Raw genomic sequence first — 19,466 nt, forward strand, 5'->3', positions numbered from 1 at the left:
TAAACACGTGAAGTTGTAATAGCGTTATCCATGTGGATTTTTTCTTCACGTTGTGACAACGTTTCTTTTACAACAAATACACAACCTTTATACAAGCTTGCAAAAACGCTGAGACGAATTATAACGTTGTAAAACATATGGAATATAGATGATTCTTTGTAATTTGATAACAGTGCTTTTCTAAGTCTTAGTCTAGACATTATTTATTTTAGGGACACCGCAAAAAAACAATTTTCTGAATGTATTCAACGCAACGTTAGTACAACGTAAACAAAACGTTGTCCTATCACTAAAACTCACGTTGTCAGAACGTTGTGACAACGTTATACAATGACCTTATCCTGACACAATCTTCACACAACTAATGTTTTGTGTTTACTGGGAGATACACAAAAGACCATAGATCCGTTTCATCAATATTGCCAGTAAAGATCTATAACAGCGCAGTACGAATGGTTAAATACTTTTCTATATAAAGGTATAAACTTGATTGGACTTATTTATGAACTGCCTTCATCATATTTTATTCAATTATAGGATAAAGGGGTGTTTTTATTGAGAAAGGATAAACAGGTTCATGCATTAAGGAAAGTTTTTTTATTGAATTGATAACATCTTTGTGGGTTAATGCTGTATGATTGGATGTCTATAAAGCGCAACTTTTCTTATTTAGATAATATTTAGATATATAGCTTTTATTGGGGAGAAATAGAGCATCTTTAATTGAAAAAAGCTTTTTGATGCGTGTGTGGTCTGTTTGGGGTGTTCGACCGTCTGTTTCACTTGTGCAGTGTGATTCGTGCCCTTTCAATGTGCATGTACACAAGGTTTACATTCAAATGTCTGACTACTCGGCTTGACCCTTTAGTTTCGACTGCATAATTGTATCTTAAAGATGCACTCCTACTCCAAAACAAGATTTACCACAATTAATCATATTGGTTTAATATTCCATAGGGATGAATAAAAACCGAAAACAATGATTCTCATGAAGAATATCGAGGTTGGCATGAATGAAATAAACCTAAACCACGATTTTCTACCTGATGAGACTAAAGTTGACTGCAGTGCATCTTTAAGCATTTACCAATTATTTAATATTTTTGCGCTTTCTGCTATGAAATACACGGTTGTTATCCGTAATTAATAGTATCCATTATTGCATTATTTAGTAAGTAGTTTTAGGTCTATCTGTCAAAATTGATATTTGTTATTCATATGTGTGTGTGTGTGTTTGTGTATTGAATATGAACAAGTATCACTTTAATTGTTTTACCTGTTATGCATTTTATTAAGAATAAGGGTATTGCATAATACAAAACAAAGACCTCACACGCAAATCGTTGTGATTTTATTTTAGTGATTTGCGGCGCTGGTAAAGAATACATAGAGTCAAGCAACACTTGTGATGACTGCTCAAGAGGAACATTCAAGGAAGATGCAGACAGATTTGGCATGTGTAAAAACTGCACGAACTCTGATTATACGACCCCCGGTGAAGGGGCCGTGTCAAATGACGAATGTGACATCCGTAAGTACATTAATGGCGAGATTCAAAAGACGTTAGTCTTTAATTGTATGAATGCATGGTCGGCTTCCTTTTTACGCCTTCTCTTTATGTAGGATTGTTGGGATGAGATTGAGGTTTGTGCACGTAAACTGCTTTAAACCCCCAGTAAATTTACATTTTACTGACCGTTCCAAGGCGGTACCTTACAGTCCTTGATAAACATACCTAGTATTATTCTATAAAGTATGTATGCACTTTGCTGTTTATGAAGTTTTGTGCGGTTCTTCCATGTTTCTTGTTTGTGATTTTTTTGTTTCTGTCTTTGGCATTTACCCTGAGTGACATTAAACCGGGTTAATGTTTAAACATTTTGCTACTGAGCTTGTTTTTGTAGTTTTTTAAAAAAAGTATTTGAATAACATATATCAAATGAAGAATAATATGATTGTAAATAATCAGCTTACAAACTACGAATGATGTTTGTCAGCTATTTACTTCTTACTGGTTTGTGTGTTTTCTTCTCGACCGGCATATTTATTTATAACTTTATCTCTAACTCTTCTGTGTTATCTACTACTTCTGCAACTACTATTACTATCCCTTGCACCGACACTCAACTTCCTTTGTTGCTAGTGCTGCTGCTGCTACTTCTACTGCTACTCTAAAATGTTTTCTTTTTAATCAATTACACTCCATGAATGTACAATGATGTTTACTTCTCAATTTATCACCAGGAGCTTGCGCACCCGGATATAAGATAAACGGGCCTAACTGTGAGGAATGCCCTCAAGGAACATATCAGAATCAAAGCTACCAATCCTTTTGTTATCCATGTGGAACAAATCTGAATACAGAAGGACCTGCATCAGACAGTGCCAATGACTGCCAACGTAATTCTTAAATTTATTATATACTTATATATTATATGTATCAAATATATTTCTGAGTGAAGTGTCACCGAGTAATTATGGAGGCAATATTTTCTCGAGAGGCGCGGCTACTGCCTTTATACATATAAGTTGATGCAATATGAGATTTCTATTAAAATAAATGATCCACCTGATTTTAAAGTATAATCGGTTGATAAAACCCGTTTAAACGCTTTACAATGTTTTTTTGAAGAGATAATGTCGAGGTTTCATAGCAAAGGTGTGATAGGCCTCGCCAGCATTGTTGAGTAAATAGGGTCATTGACCTTGACAAATGCTCAATGGCCGTTTAATGTATTGAATCTTCCGGAGAGAATTCACACATGTACAACAAGATCCATAACTCTGGTTAAAAGTAATCATTGAATTATTCCCCTTGTTTGTCAGAACAAAACAGTCGTGCATGACCATTCTCTCTGCATTTTATTTTTTAAATTATGTTATATTTCCAGTGTTTTGTTCTGCTGGTCTACAAGCCACAGCTGAGAAAAACGACTGTGCCATATGTCCGGAACACACCTACAAGGAAGTGGAGGGATTTTCTCCATGTATAAACTGCCCAACAGACACAACATCTTTTGATAATAGAACGGCCTGCGGGTTAGGTATGTAGTGTGTTGCCGTGTGTTAAACCAGTATAAATAGTTGAACGTGATTATTTTGATTAAATACACTAAACAGTATCTAAAATTACAGCACGTGAGTTTGATGTGATGAAAGGAATATCAGTTGAAAGCTGCAATGTTCGATTGTCAAACAGATTATACTGAATCTTTAGATAAAAGGTCCCCAAAACACACGTTCTTTTAAGAACACACAGCACTTGATTGGAAGGCTGTAAGACTGTATTTTTACACGATCTTCTTTACGGCAGCGTGTTTAAGTTTTGCCGTTTAAGCAGGAAGAACAAATCAAAATGGCAATGCTAGAATGGTTGAATGATTATGAAGTTATTTCAAAATGTCCATCTTGAATGTTATGCGGGATACCCTTGCATACTCTAAAGTATCATCTTGTATCCAATTATAAGATGTTTAAATGATATATTCTAGAAAGTATATGATGTATATATTATTAATTATTAGCCCTTACACACAGCAGTTGCTTCGTCAAATAATACAAAGGCCTCCTCTATAACAGTGCCAATATTTATATCAGTTAGCGGTCCTGGGACGAAAAGTGATATATTAGATATAAAGCCCGCATTTAAAAAAAAATGATTGGCTTATTAAACAGGGCCAAAATGATATAGATTCGCAGCTGGAAAGTCGGAAACGGCAGTCATTTTTTTTTCAAGTCAGTATTAAAACGTTCGTCGAAAGTTTATTTCTGAAATGCAATGTGTTATATATTTTGATTAATTAATATTTCCATCAAAATGGTTAATTGTTATGTATTTAAAAGTTGTTCTTTGTCATATGTTAATATATTTTTTTTTAAATAAATTTAGTGTTTATACTTTGAATCCTTCAAGTGCATGAAGTTATTTAATAAAATTGTCAATAAATAAGTGATTTGACATTGGCCCTGTTATTTGTCCTCGGGACAGTCGTATTGGCCCTCGGCCTTCGGCTGCCCTCGGACACATAACAAGGCCAATATCAAATCACTTATTCATTAACATATATAACTGAAGGCCATAAATTATTTATATGAGAGTGTTACAATGAAAAATATGTGCGGTCCTATTACTAGCATATAATTATCACAACTCTCTCATTACAATAGTTATTTAATAAAATTAGATAATAAATAGCTTAACGTCTTATATCAACTTGATAACATTTTGAACGATTTGATTAGTAGAATTGATATATCATATTGCGAACTTGCTTGTAATACAACAACATAACTATGTCACCAATTGTTACCAAATTGCCTTATTTAAAATAAAAAAGGCTCCAATCCTAAACCAATTCTGGACTTAGAACAGCATGTTTCTTTTACGGCATTTTGAAGTAGATGACGGAGGACAAACTAGGTTTTGAGCTAATAAGAGTGAATTATATGACTAAGAACTAGTGTGTTATACAATTTATGTTTCTCGTAAACTACGAGAAACATGTGTTTTATTTTGATGCTTTGTATCGAATATTGCGCTGTATTGTTTTAGTGTATTGTTCGGCCGGTAAGCGGTTGACACCTGATGAGACCGGATGTGAACCATGCGGTGTTCGCTTCTACAAACCAGACGCTGGTAATACGGAATGTTTGGAATGTGACGATGGGCTTACAACAGACGGAGAAGGACAGGCTTCTTGCACGAAACGTAAGTCATTCTCATCAAATCAACAAAGCATCAGGTTTTCTTAATATATTTTTCACCATTTTTGTGCATGTTTTCAAATAAATTGTTAACCTATCTCATTATAGCATTACCATAAGGTAGAATACAGTTGTAACAGAACCTTTTATCATTTCCTGTGTCTAGGAGTTTTGTAGACTGGTAGAGCCAAATGCATTTCGTTGCATAGAAACGCTGATCTAAAATGAACTAACACCTTGTTGGTTTTTCTTAAGGCGGGCTAAACCTCTTCTGCACTGTTTCTTAAGGCGGGCTAAACCTCTTCTGCACTGTAAGGCGGGCTAAACCTTTTCTGCACTGTTTCTAAAGGCGGGCTAAACCTCTTCTGCACTGTTTCAAAAGGCTGGTTAAACCTCTTCTGCACTGTTTCTAAAGGCGAGCTTAACCTCTTCTGCACTGTTTCTAAAGGCGGGCTAAACCTCTTCTGCACTGTTTCTAAAGGCGGGCTAAACCTCTTCTGCACTGTTTCTATTGATTAACTTGACCTGATTCCATAAACGAAGGATGTGTTTTACTCTTCTAAAGCCTGGTGTGTACCTGGTAAATATCTGAGCGGGGAAGAGTGTGTCTTGTGTGCAGAGGGATCGTACAAGGCTTCTCACGGCAACGACGTGTGTACGGAATGTGCTTCGGGCTTTACCACTTCCAGAAATGGCTCTACCGCTGTTTTAGAGTGTGATACAGGTAAACTCGTTACAAATAAGATTATTTTACAGCTTGTTTACAATGAAATAAAACTCTTTGCCATAGTAACGTTGTACGCTTAAAATGAGTGTCGGTATTTGTAAAATCGTATTCCATTTAAAATTAACCGTAACAGTAATTAAACAATATATAATCTTAATAATACATTGCCCATAGACTATTATGACATAAAAGGCTGCTTGAATAATTGAGTCTGCATTTGATGCAAACAGTTCTTAGTTTTACACTCAGATGTATAATTCCAAGGCATTTTAAGCCTTAGGCTGCTGATGGCGATTTTAAAGGCTTTGCAAACAGCTTGGAACCAGACCAGTCACCGAGTAACTCGGCGCCTGGTCAGGTTCCAAGCTGTTTGCCACTCAGTCAATATAACCCCAAAGTTTAAAGGAAATTGAAAGAAATGAAAAATAAACCAGACGACATTTTGGGCAGACGACAATTAACCCAGCATGCAAAGGGATAAGAATTACCAATGGTTGAAAAATTGTATTTGATAAAACAAAAACAATTGGCGACTTATATTTGAATACAAATGATAAAATAAATCTGAAGTGGTGCCTGATGCCTTTAATACATAGACAGTGCAGATAAATTAATATATAGAGGCACATGCAAGGTTATCAAATGCTGCTCGCCATGTCAACTGTGTTTGCTATGTTTGGATGGGTCAAAAACAGTATCTTCTTCGTACATATTAAATTGAAAAATAACAGTTTGTCAAAAATCCGACTAAGGAAATACGTCTGATCATCGACATCTGGTGATGCGACACACATATCACCAGTGGCTGTTTCATCTGATGCTCCATGTGTCTTTTCCACTCTCCTTGTATTTTCGGTCCTAAAGAAAATATACTTAAGTGAAGTCTTATGTGTTACTTTCATGGGATACCCAAGATGATAAGCGTGCCCAAATTTCTCGAAACTTCTTAAGTCTCTTATAACAGGATTAAGCTGAGTTCACTAATTTATTTATCTATAATTTGTGTAATTGTTCACTTTTTTGGAACTTTCAAACTTTAAATTGGACTTTTGATTATCACACTTAACCTTTTCTCATTTATCAAAATCAAATTTTGATATGCAGTTTTGCTTATTAAAATAAGTTACTTAAACCTGTTAATCTAGAAGTTTCGAGAAATTGGCGCAAGTGCTAAATAAATCTTCATTTAACTTACATACATATTATTTTTCAAAACACAGTCGTATGTCCCGCTGGTCAATTCCGAGATCCAGGCCAAAAGGAACAGTGCAGCCTTTGCCCGCTAAATACGTACCAGCCAGGGGTAGGCGAAACAATGTGCATTAACTGTGAAGCTGGACAAATTACATTAGAGGCAAAATCAACAATGAACACGGACTGCGTTCGTAAGTGCAACTTCCACGCTTAAGGATGCTTAAGTTCGAATAATCTTAATTATGAGAAAGATTGTTTCATTATCGAATATGATTAGTATAAATTTTGAAAAACGAAATAAAAAGGTTGCAGCAGTTCTGCTGGCAAACGGTAAAAGTTCAATTAACTTGTTATTTTGTTTTTAAAAAATAATGTTTCGCAATACATGATGTTTAAACCACTTGCATTTTTCGTCTGAAATTTCGAATGATTATTCCGATCTAATTTCTTATGAAAAATTACATTTTAGCTCTCTGCGGGAAAGGTGAGCAGTACAATGCAGTAACGAAGGAATGCGACAAATGTGTGAAGGGAAAATACAAAGATGTCGAAGGAAACACGGAAATGTGCATGATGTGCCCCACTGACAAGACGACACTTGGAACCGGCTCAACCGATAGTTCTGATTGTTCACAAAGTAATTTCACACAGTTTATGTGTTAAGAGCAAAGTTATATTTTCGTATAGACGCCCCTTACACCATTCGGAACTCCTCGGTCATGTTTATCGAAAACGAAAACAACCTCGGATGTATGCCGGTATATCTGTAGAAGTATTTTATAAAATTTGAAATTATATTAATAATGAATTGAAATGTTTAGGCTTGTATTTGTAGCTATAAGTTAAAATTAAATGCCAATGAATTGAAATATTGCAAACATATCCAAGATTTACAAGAGTTAAGTCATAAAGTTTAACTGCCAAATTGAAATTACTACGCGATATACTTGTAGCGTAGTTAATGTGTGAAGATTTCTTACATTGTAAACCGCCCGTATAAATCCGAGGTTGTTTTCGATATAAATGACCGAGGAGTTCCGAATGTCATGCGAATGCCCTGGCACCTTTACCTTGTACACTATGTTTATTTTAAAAGAAGTTCCTACTGCTGAGAGATAAAGTGGAAAAAATGGTATCAATGTAGTTTTCTTGAAAAAAGCAAAATCAAGCTATTTTAAAATTGGTATTCTTTATAGGTTGTAACAAACCTGGTTTTGTTTTTTATAATATCGGAAACTTGAATGACTTTTTATTAATAATTTGTTAAAAACTGTCCGTGACATATTTGAAATTTTGTTACAGGAAGTTGATAATACATACATATAAATATATATATATATATATATATATATATATATATATATATATATATATATATATATATATATATATACGTATACCATATATTTCAAATACCCTTTAACAATTAGCCATCAAGTTTGAACACAATCAAATAGTTTGTGTATGTGTTAAATTGATATATTAATGAAATGTTGCAGCCCTGTGTCCTATTGGTACCTACTATAAAGTTACCGCAGGAACAACCCAGTGTATTCCATGTGAAAAAGGTACATACAACGCAAGAATCAATCAACCATCTTGTACCAACTGTCCGCCCGGAAACACCACACTGCAATCAGGAAGGAGGTCTCATGACGACTGTGTTGGTAAGTTTAAACATTTTAAGCCAGATATACACCACAATTGCTGCAAAGACACTCCATTTTAAGATAGTTTGATATTTGAGTCTGGGATGAAGCTACAGTTTAAAATGCGAAAACACTTTAACTTGTGCTTTTTGCCATTCAAGTTGATGCTATGATACCTTTTAATCATATTACTGGATATATCGATCTATTTGGATCAATTTTAAGTGTCACAAACATTTTTTCGTAATATTACTTGCATATAAAGACAACATAAATGTCTTAACTAATGCATCAAACAATTTGTTTGGTTTTATAATATACATCAATAACTCCAAGTGTTTCGTTTTCGCTAATCAGGGATCAATGACCATACAGTAGGATGTAGTTAAATAACAAAAAAGTATTACAATTAAACTGATACACCTATGCATTTATTTATTCATGTATGTGTGTGACAAAGATTTAATCAAATTAATTACACTGGCAATTATTTTAATGTTTATAAAAACCATTTTCATAAAATTGTAATGTTAGAAATCAAATATATAAGTATGAATTTAACTTGTTTGCCTTTGTGACATTTATCATATGATGCTACCTCGTTTATCCATGTTTGTATTGGAATGAGTGAAATTAAGGAAACTTGACTTGACTTTACTTAAATAATGTACAACAAAATAAACTCTCAGTGATACTCCTTTGACTGCTTACTTAATAATACATTTATGAAACATTTATGGAACATATTACTTATTGATAACAAGATTGTAACCGTGTATTTAACGGCTGAAAACGGACAAATATTAAATGACTGGTGGGTCCTTAAAGATTTTCAGTGATCAACTATCGTCTCGGGTAGAACTAGCGTGTTTCTGCACCTCTTTTAAAATAAACACCGTATCCTACATAGAAAACCATTGTTTTCGACATTCATAAAATTCTTTCCAGTAAATTAAAACAATTCAACGGTATTGTACATATTATTTTGGAGAAACAGTGCATTATAAACTTGCTTTTATTGTTTAATGACCCTCTCCTGCATCCGCTAGTACGATTTGATAGGTTTGGTTTATCAGTATGCGTCTGGGTGTAGGTCATGCTCAATTCAAGAATAAGGCATCTTATTGACCTATATTAGATCTTGAATGTTTTGTCACTTCCAGACCAGTGTAAAGCAGGGAATGGTTTTGATACTTTTGATCAGACATGCAAAATTTGCCGACCGGGCGAGTATAATGACGCAATGGGAAATAACGCTGACTTCTGCAAACAGTGCCCATCTGGAAAGACATCCACGCAGTCGGGGGCTAGTGCGTGCAATGTGGTTGTTGACGGTCAGTAAATCTTGTAAACAGGGCTTATTCTTTTGTGCTTTTGTAACATCACTTTCTAAGATGGAAACTCTTTTTAAAACTATTTGTTTTTTATTAAGCACTGTTTAAATGCCCAGGTTTATGAATATTTCTGTGATAGTATACATAAATATAATTATATGAACCTAATTCGTGGAAAAAAGACATATACAGTTTACTTAAATTTTGTTTCTTGTATTTTGAAGTGTGGTTGTATGTTCATTCAAATTCGTCTCAATTAGTTGTACTTTAAACTCGCAATGTTTTATTTTCAGATCCAGTTATTGAAGAGAAACAAGTTAATATTCCAATGCGACTCGTTTTCTTTGTTGCATTAGATTCATGCGATGACACAAGCAACCTTAAAATTATCTATGACCTTATTCTCAATACCATCAGAACTCTTTTCAATGCGATTAGCAACTCGAGCTACAACAACAACAAACGCGGGTTTTGCCGAGGAAACAAATGCGACAATCTCGTCTTTGTTGGTCTCTCTACTTGTGGGGCAAGAGGAAACTCCGCGGGTCGCAGGCGACGTGCTGCTGACACGGAGATCACAGTCGACTTTGCCCTGAAAAATGTCAGGTAAGAATTTATTTGACAAGTTTTCTTTTATATATTTTGGAGTCTTCAAGATTACATTTACTGTTTGCAGGATTTTAAAATTATTAATAAATTTTCCTTCAAAATCTCAAAACTCTCCCAAATGTGAATACTGCACAATTTATATAAAAAAGGGGTTCTAAGCTTAAAAGAGGCATGGAAGGCCCACTATACTGTATTCGTCAGTTTTGTGTAAGATTCTGATTTTGAACTGTTCTTGGGCTTTTAGAGGAAATTATCTTTAAATAACCTGTTGTTATACACCTCTGAAACGAAGATTTTTCGGTCCGTCCCCTCATTCTGTCCCTTATTCATCCGTTCACCACATTTTTTGTCCGGAACCGTATCATGTTAGTGATTGGTCAGATAAAGTTAAAACTTGGTCAGAATATTCCCCTAGATCAAGCACCTTGGTCAAATGGGGTCCAAATCTAGGTCACAAGGTCAAATCTAAGAATCATTTTTGGAACAACAAAGTGGCATTATAGTTGGTCTCTTATTCGTTAAACTTGTTTTGAATAAATAATAATAACCTTCTATAGAAGGAAAATAACAATGAAATGAAGTTTTGCAATAATGATTCTTGAGTCTGTTCTCAGTCTTGAGACTGTTCGTTATCACTGCCCCTGATCTTAACAAAGTAAAATCCAAATGGCTTTCTGATTTGCCATGAGCTGACCAAACATTGTTCATACACATATTTGAAATATTATATAAGTTAAGGGCTAGACGGTGACCCGATATGGGATATACAGGGCAAAGGAAACCATATCGGGTGCGAGCGATACTCGAACAAGAATATGGTATTCTCGCGCCCCGTATATCCCATAGCGGGCCACCTACTAACCCCGTAACGAATATATCACGTCGACAGCCTGTTTACATGTTTAAATGTTTCATTTATTCATCGCAATATCCATCGGAATCTGAAAATAGATGCCATTTTGGTACGATATAAATTTTGTGACGCAATATGGAAAAATATGGGTTCACCGCGTGACAAGTCCTTGGTCAATGGCGTTGCGTCATTTATGTTGGAGGCGTGATAAATATACATATATAAATTATGGGCGAATCTCTTCACGCATTATCCGCATTGTCCGCACATTTGTTCAGTGAGATTATCTTTCTACAACAATCAAAAGCATCACTATTACACATCAAATACAATTGGCACAATCAAGCCTTCAGAAATCAGTGTGAACTAAATAAACAAACGGGTATTATAATTAAAATGTAGCATAATTATTATAAGTTACGGGGTGACCCGATATTGGATATACGGGGCAAAGGAAACCTTATATTGTTTTCTCGTGCCACGTATATCCCAAATCGGGTCACCTACTAACTCCGTAATATATATATCACGTCGACAACCTATTTACATGTTTAAATGTTGCATTTATTCATCGGAATCGGAAAATAGACGCCATTTTAGTACGATATAAATTTGGTGACCCAATATGGGAAAATATGGGGTCAACATGTGACCAGCTCTGGACCAATTGCGTTGCGTCATTTATGCTGGAGGCGTAATATAACTATTCATATTTCAGTTCGTACACAGAGGACAGTAACGACGGCAGTGTTTTGAAAACTAAGGATGTTGTGGGCAAAATTATTACTCAGAATCGTGATAATATGACTGTCGTGGTAAGATACAGCAGCTTTTTTGTTCATGATCAGAATAAGCTTAGGCATCATTTGTTTCAGACGGAATAGAATTTCTAGAACATTATTTATCTAAAAAATGTGTAATACAAATAAAAATAATTAAATAGATTAGCTTTTTTACAAAAAATACAGATTTTTGCAACAGAACTCTGCTCTTATCTTATTTCTATAAAATTAAAGTGTTTATAGTAACATATTGAAACATCATACTCTAGGGCCCGCACTTACGCCGGTTACCAGGCTCGCTGAGTTACAGGCCACGTAGGTTGCCCGAGGGTCCTGCAAAGTTTATTAATGTTTGAATGTAAATTATGAAAAATTCTCTTTAGGAAACAAAAACTATATTTTAACATTCCGTTTTAGAACGACGAAATTGTTTTCGGTGATCTCAGCAATATAACGGAGACGCCACTTTGTAACCCAGGAGAAAAGAGAAACAACGAACTATGCGGTAAGTAATTTGTCAACATCGTCACGGCAAAAAAATGTTGTTATCGCTGCACAAATTGTCCAATTGGAATAAGGAATCAAGTTGACGGCTTACAAAGATTCCGACATGTCTTCAATTTAACAGTGTTTTTTTTCTGGACCTGATATAATGTCATAATAACTCTTGCAAAGCGAATACTAAATAATAAAGTCTGCGCTAGGGGCGTTGGCAGTGTTTCACCTTTCATTGCTGTTTATAAACAATTACAAACTAACAAAAACTGATTTTTTCCATACTTTGGATGTAGTTTGTATCTATGTTACAGAACGTACTTTCTTCAAAAATATACATGCAGTTGAAATTCAATAAGAGTTTTTAAATAGTTCCAATTTTAAAAGTATATTTGACATATTACTTTGTTAACCATAATATATATTTACTTAAATAATAAAATGATGACTTGCTCCAAAGAATGTACCCGTTTTATTAATAACTTGTTATTACAGAGAATTGTCCTGCTGGATCTTCCGGGACGGATGGTCTGGTTTGCAGTCAGTGTGGAACTGGCCAATACCAGGACGTGGTCGGACAGACCAGCTGTAAGGCGTGTCCGGAGAAAACGTTCAATAACAAAAATGGATCAACGACAGCTGATGACTGTCTTCGTAAGTGTTATGTATGGCTATACGTTTAAGTCAAATGAGTGTGTAAAACCTTGACCTAGAGTTGTCAGTCAGCAATGTTGGCAACATGTGTAAAACCTTGACGCCAAGCTGTCAGTCAGCAATGATGGCAACAATTACAATTTTGGCCATAACTCAGAAACCATTGAAGATTTGTTCATGAAACTTGTTACCAGATACAATACATACATGCGTGACAGGGCCTATAACACTGGATTGAAGCCGGGAGATATTCCATATTGCAATTATCTTCAGCAACATAGCTGACAAAGTCTCTAAATTGTATGTAAACAACAGCATAGCTTACAAAGACAGTACATGCTATGACAACAACAACAATTACAACAACAACAACATAGCTAACAAAGACATTAAAGACTATTATAATAAGAACAAGCGAAATATAACTGACAAAGACACTACTGAGTTTGATAACAACAACAACATAGCTGACAAAGATGCTACTGGCTTTTATAACAACAATAGCATAGCTGACAAAGATGCTACTGACTATGATAACAACAATAACATAGCTGACAAAGATACTATCAGCTCTGACTACGGCAACAGCATAAATAACATTTTTTTTACTGGCTATGACAGCTTTAACAACAGCAACAACAACAACAACTACTGCAACTATCTGACATAGACCCTGCAGCGTCTGACAATGCCTCCGTTTCATTCTTCGAAACAAAAACAAGCACAATTAAGTATATAGTATTTTAGTGTTACTGTCAAGATATGGAATAACTGAAGTGTATTTGATTTATTTTAATGACTGTTCATTGTTTTCACCCACCATTTTCAGCAATATGTGGTCCGGGAAAGCAGTTCAACAATGTTTCGTGTGATATGTGTCCAATCGGTACCTACAAATCGGTAGAAGGCAATGCCGCCATGTGTGAACCATGTCCATCTGGGTTTACTACCGAGAACCAAGGAGCTACATCCAGAAACGACTGCTCACAGAGTATGCTCATTTTGGATTGTTCAATTTGTTTTAATTTCTTTAAAACGACTACAAATTGATATTTATTTAGTCGGATTTACAGAAACTGTTCTAAGAAGCTGCTTTTTTCAAGTCGAAAAATATTATAAATAGAACCTTTGTTAAAAAATGATTCCGAAAGCAACAGTTATGCAAAAATAATGCTTACAATAAAAAGAAAAAAAATACAACTTTTAATTGTTCAGAGTTATCGTTTTTAATAGTTATTATAAACTCCAGATAATGTGCTTTAGCTCCACCCACTCCTGTTTATAATGAAATGCAACTTGTTTTAATGTTATTCCGATTTCGCCCGTTCGCACCTTTATTTCTCGGCCTATATCAATGAACGAAAAAGAAATCGTGTGGCCATAGCTCGACTAAGCATAAGAGTGCTAGTAGAAGCACAGTCGAGTTTTCAGAATAGAAACCAGTAGTTATGGTATCAATTTTGAGGTCAAGAAAACATTCCGCTGGCTAAGCGGACACCGTATTCATTGTTACTTTTTTTCTTCCAAATTTGGTTTATTTATATCTTATTTTGTTAAATAGCAGAGGTAGAAGAACTTTCAACTGACTGTTTATCAAAATTATCAAAATGCATATATCAAGCAAAAAGTCTACAAAGTATAATTCCTTTATAATTTTGCTTTTTCTTCACAAATGTAAGCGTATAATAAGGAGTGTTAAGGCCACGGCACATTTATGTTTTGTTTGTCAGATTTACTGCACCTTATCCATACTCTGGAAAACTTTTTTAGACAGTTGCTCCTACCTCCGTACATTCAATTCATTTATGTTTTTTGTTACAGCAAACGTAAACCATATTGTTGACATTTTATGACATTTTATAATGGTGATATATGAAATTAGTTGTCAATTTTTGTTGTTGTTTTATTTTAGCTGTAATATTTTAATTCAGTAATGATAACATAACCGCTTCCACATCGACCTCCCCCAACCCAAACCTAAAAAATATAACCTTTGAGCCAATGATTATCATTTTATAAAAACGGATTTCAGAGGATAAATAAAATTGTTTTTTTTTACAGGGGAGTGTGAACCAGGAACATATCATGTTCAAAACTCGGTGCCTATTACGTGTACGGATTGTCCAATTGGAACATACAGTACGGCGTCGATGGTTACACAGTGCACACCCTGTAGTACAGGAAAAACAACTCTAGCTACTAAGTCAACAAGTGCAGACGCCTGTACAAGTACGTAGGGGCTATGATAAATTCTTCACTACTCATTCACTGTCGTTGTTTTTAAGGCAAATATAATAGATACGGACAGTAGGGTATTACTTGCAAATTTGCGGGGATATAGCGTTAGGGCATACCATGGAATTGCAATCATACATTGTATTACATACAGCAAACACACACAAATAGTAATCAATCCTAAATTGCATTGTTTAAACATTTTTCGTTAATCAATTTTTAAAGAATTGAATATACACGTATTTATTCGCGTGAACAACTTACAACATACTTTAATATAAAAGTAACTAATATTCGTAACGTCGAATGTCATTGGTGAAATGACGTCGCGCTAATATAATCGGAGGGTAATATTTAAATAAACAATGCGATTGTCAAGTTTTATCTATACCAAGGCGAATGTAAATATATTCATTTATCTTCCATCATTTTTTTTGTTCTCAGTCTGTTTGACAGACATCGAACGTTTCAAAATATATTGCCGAACTGAAAAACCTTCTTTCCTCAGCATTATGTTCCAATGGACGTGGGTTAAACCTCCAAACGCGCGGATGCGACACATGTCCAGTAGGGCAGTACAACGATGCAAGTTCTGGTGCGAACCCCAACTTCTGTAAAACTTGTAAAAGTGGGACAACTAACTATCAGACTGGGCAGTCATCGTGTCCGGCAACTGGTGAGTCTTGATAGTCCTTATTGTGAGCCCCGTACATTAAATAGTAAAAGAGTTGCAAAGTACAAATAATCTGTATATGGTCATGTTCTTTCTTCATCAGAATGCATAAAACATTATTCATGAACCAATGGTGAGACAGCGTTTTTAATACATTCAAATTTCCTAAGTAAACGAAATCTTGAACGCTAATGCAATCACACTTAATGCTCACTTGCAAACAGTTTGAAATGTATTTATCTTGTTGTTTTACAGTGGATGCAGTGGTGTATCAGTATAGAAAGTATGAAGTAATGCTCAAATATAAAGCGGATATCGCCGGCTGTCATGTTGATATAAGCGGCATTCAGACCCAAGTGTCTTTGGCAATCAGACAGACGTTTATATCTCAACGAGTTGCACGATATAATGGTCAACGATCCTTTTGTCCATCTACCACGTGCAATAATATTGCGGTAGATTTTGACAAGGGTACAAACTGCAAGCTGGTGACCCGCAGACGTAAGAGGGCTCTGGACTACGAATTAGACTTCTTGGTTTCTCTGTCTAATATAAGGTAAGCTTATGTTAATAGTAAAATTAATTTATTATATGAAGTATCTAACTAAGTATGACCAGGGGGTGTGGTCTTTAGGGACATTAAATTCACTAGATTAGAAGAGCTTTTGGATCAAACTACTGGTTTCACTATTACTTGGCACACCGTGATCACCATTCTTGCTTATGTTTCATGAGTTTACATTTCTAAGAGTTCAATGTCCTTAAATATGATTTTTTAACATTTTGGTTTTCTAACTGTATTGAGTAAATAAAGGCAAAATATTTGTATTAAGTACATAGTATCACCTTGATGAGTGTTGATGAAACATTGCCTTATCTTTTGTGAATATAATTTCCTATTATAATTGTTACATGCTCTTGAAAATGAGTTTACATTACGTTTTATTTGATACCTGTATAAAGCTATTCATTTAATATGCAAAAATACGAAATAAATCATGTTCTTCAAATTACCATGTATCAAAGTTGTTTTAGATTTACTCTTGACATATATCTTCAAGTTTACTTAACAAATTGCTTAAAAAAACCCATAGTAAACAAGAAAACTAAAACAAAGAAATATATTTGTGACTTATAAACTAACAAAATGTTTTATCATATAGCTCAAAGCAAGTTGCATTGTTTGTGCATTTACTCTATTTTCTTTCTTTTAGCAATGTTATCACAGACTCTGTTCAAAAGGAGGAAATGATGGCAAAAGACATCATTCTTTTGATATTAAATCAAAATGCCGCCCAGTTGCAGCCATCAACCTTGGTAGGTTTGGTTTTATTGTTGCTCGTTTATTTCTAGAGGTAATAAAAGTTTTACTGTTTAGTCATTGCGACAGCTTTGATGACATTGCCCATATGTCAGACACCTAGTACCCATGAGTGGTATTTTCTGATGGCCTTTCAAAAAGGAAATAAATACTGGCTTTTTCGGGGAAACGGGGCTACACGTGTTACAAGAGATATAAGACATACTAGTATGTAGAGCAAGGCCAAGTTGTCCAATGGCTTTAATGTTTTAGACGTATGCCTTTTCAGTGTGTGTATACAAAGTGAAAAATTGCGTCATAAATGCTACGTCGGAAGGCAATATGTTGCTTCGAATGAAGGTTTTAAACAAAAACAACTTAAATATTTCTTCACCATTTTAAATGAAACATAGCGCAGTCTATGCCGCTTACGGGGCCCTGCCTTCTGTTGTAGCATACTCGTATGACGTTATTTATCACGTAGTAAAGATGAACAGACAAGCATTGATATTCACTCCGCGGCGTCCTCTTTTAAATAGACATACAGTCGTGAATAGAAAATATAAGTTTGTTAGTTTAATTTCATCGGGATTAGAAAATCCAAACAATTGGGTCTAGCTTCATAACACAGTATTCAAAGTCGGACAATGTTCATTTGTAAAGTTTTGGCAGAAATATAACTATGAATTCCAAATGAATGAAAATGGAAAACGTTGAAATACATTGTTTTACCTTTTAGGCTGGAATAGTACAATATGACAGCATTGTAACAATAGCATCGAAGGAGATATGTACATCTGGAAACGAGTTGCGTGGAGATGTTTGCAGTAAGTAAACATCAAAACATATACATGTTCTTTTGTGTCTAACCCCTTACAGTGAGTATACGGCAAATATCGGAAGATTAACGAAGTGACGCTCTTATTCAAAATCAATACATACACATGTATAACAAACATAAGTTTTGAGTGATTCACCTTTATCGACTTACTAAATAATGCATTTATGGAAAATATTAATAACTGATAACAAGATTGAAACCTAGTATTTGATAGCTGAAAACGCAAACATATGATTGGTGAATGGTCAAAGATTTTCTGTTATCTACTATCGTCTCATAAGATAGAACTTTTGTTGTCTGCACCTTTCTTTTAAATAAACTCGGTATCCTTCATAAGAACCTTTGTTTCGACTTTTATTCATCCTTTTTGGTACATTAAAACCATTGTATCAATAGAGATAAATCCTATTTTGGAGTAAGAGTGTTTATCTTTAATGCTTTGTGAGTTTACAAATCAAAAGTGTTTCTTTTAAAATGAAATAAATTTGGCTAAATTGGTTCATAAATTTCTTCGTTTTAAAAAATGTATGTGTGTTGATAAAATGGTTTCCTTGTTAATTAATTGTAATTATTTAATCATATAAAATCAACATGCTGGTCTTGGAATTGTACTTTACGCGTTTAAGCAAGTTATATTGAAAATGTCTATAAAGTTGTCAATTGTCCCCATAATGTTAATACGCTTGATTTTGAAGAATGAACGAATAGGTTTGAGATTCAGCACACAAATATTGGTTATAACTGTATTTTACAACGATTGTGAAAAAGGTTATGTTAACTTTTGGTACTAATGTCTCACTCGTAAGCACCATGTTGCGCGCGAGAGTGTAGTCTGGAGGGGTAGACTAGAATGTTTTGAAAAACTAGTCGTCCGGCTTGGTAACCAAAACCAAGCAAAAATAATGACTGTTTCCGTCTTCCGCTATAGATTTCGTTGTACAAAAATGAAAAATATGTAAACATTTCAGACCCCTGCACCCTTGGCCACTACGGCACTGATGGGGAGACGTGTAAGCCATGCGCTGCCGACAGATACCAGGATGAAACAGGCCAGGCTGACTGTAAACTGTGCCCTGCCAACACATACAACGATGACTTTGGCGCAACAGGACCATTGGCATGTAAAGGTATGGTAGTGCAGTGATTTTATTTTTTTATATTTCACAAGTGTTTTGGTGTATTTATTGTTCAAATATTATGATAAGCAATTCGTGTTCATGATGCATTATAACAATGAAGACCGGAGTCTGTATTCATACAACATCCTAAGTCATTTCAAAACATAAGATATATTCTCACTAGTCTTATGATATAATAATTTAATTATATCTAAAATAGTTTATTTTCATTACTTTTCTGACTTATAAATACCTTTATGTTATGAACGCTTGCCTTTCTTTCACTATGGCTATAAAC

At 34.7% G+C, this 19,466-nt stretch overlaps 1 protein-coding gene across 2 annotated transcripts in view; it reads left to right on the forward strand.

Moving 5' to 3' along the window:
- LOC128241762 (uncharacterized) overlaps positions 1–19,466 on the forward strand; it is a 98,803-nt gene that overhangs the window by 76,126 nt on the left and 3,211 nt on the right. For both annotated transcript variants that reach the window (XM_052958842.1, XM_052958852.1), the window contains exons 64-83: positions 1,361–1,531; positions 2,245–2,400; positions 2,892–3,044; positions 4,553–4,708; positions 5,270–5,428; positions 6,652–6,816; positions 7,095–7,262; positions 8,125–8,292; positions 9,438–9,608; positions 9,902–10,214; positions 11,789–11,885; positions 12,270–12,357; positions 12,843–13,001; positions 13,831–13,992; positions 15,063–15,230; positions 15,745–15,912; positions 16,165–16,465; positions 17,124–17,226; positions 17,949–18,036; positions 19,019–19,177. In XM_052958842.1, coding sequence (XP_052814802.1) covers positions 1,361–1,531; positions 2,245–2,400; positions 2,892–3,044; positions 4,553–4,708; positions 5,270–5,428; positions 6,652–6,816; positions 7,095–7,262; positions 8,125–8,292; positions 9,438–9,608; positions 9,902–10,214; positions 11,789–11,885; positions 12,270–12,357; positions 12,843–13,001; positions 13,831–13,992; positions 15,063–15,230; positions 15,745–15,912; positions 16,165–16,465; positions 17,124–17,226; positions 17,949–18,036; positions 19,019–19,177 — 3,273 coding nt within the window. The remainder of the gene's footprint in view (positions 1–1,360; positions 1,532–2,244; positions 2,401–2,891; positions 3,045–4,552; positions 4,709–5,269; positions 5,429–6,651; positions 6,817–7,094; positions 7,263–8,124; positions 8,293–9,437; positions 9,609–9,901; positions 10,215–11,788; positions 11,886–12,269; positions 12,358–12,842; positions 13,002–13,830; positions 13,993–15,062; positions 15,231–15,744; positions 15,913–16,164; positions 16,466–17,123; positions 17,227–17,948; positions 18,037–19,018; positions 19,178–19,466) is intronic.

This window comes from Mya arenaria, chromosome 2, assembly GCF_026914265.1.
Source record: "Mya arenaria isolate MELC-2E11 chromosome 2, ASM2691426v1".
Taxonomy (NCBI): Eukaryota; Metazoa; Mollusca; class Bivalvia; order Myida; family Myidae; genus Mya; species Mya arenaria.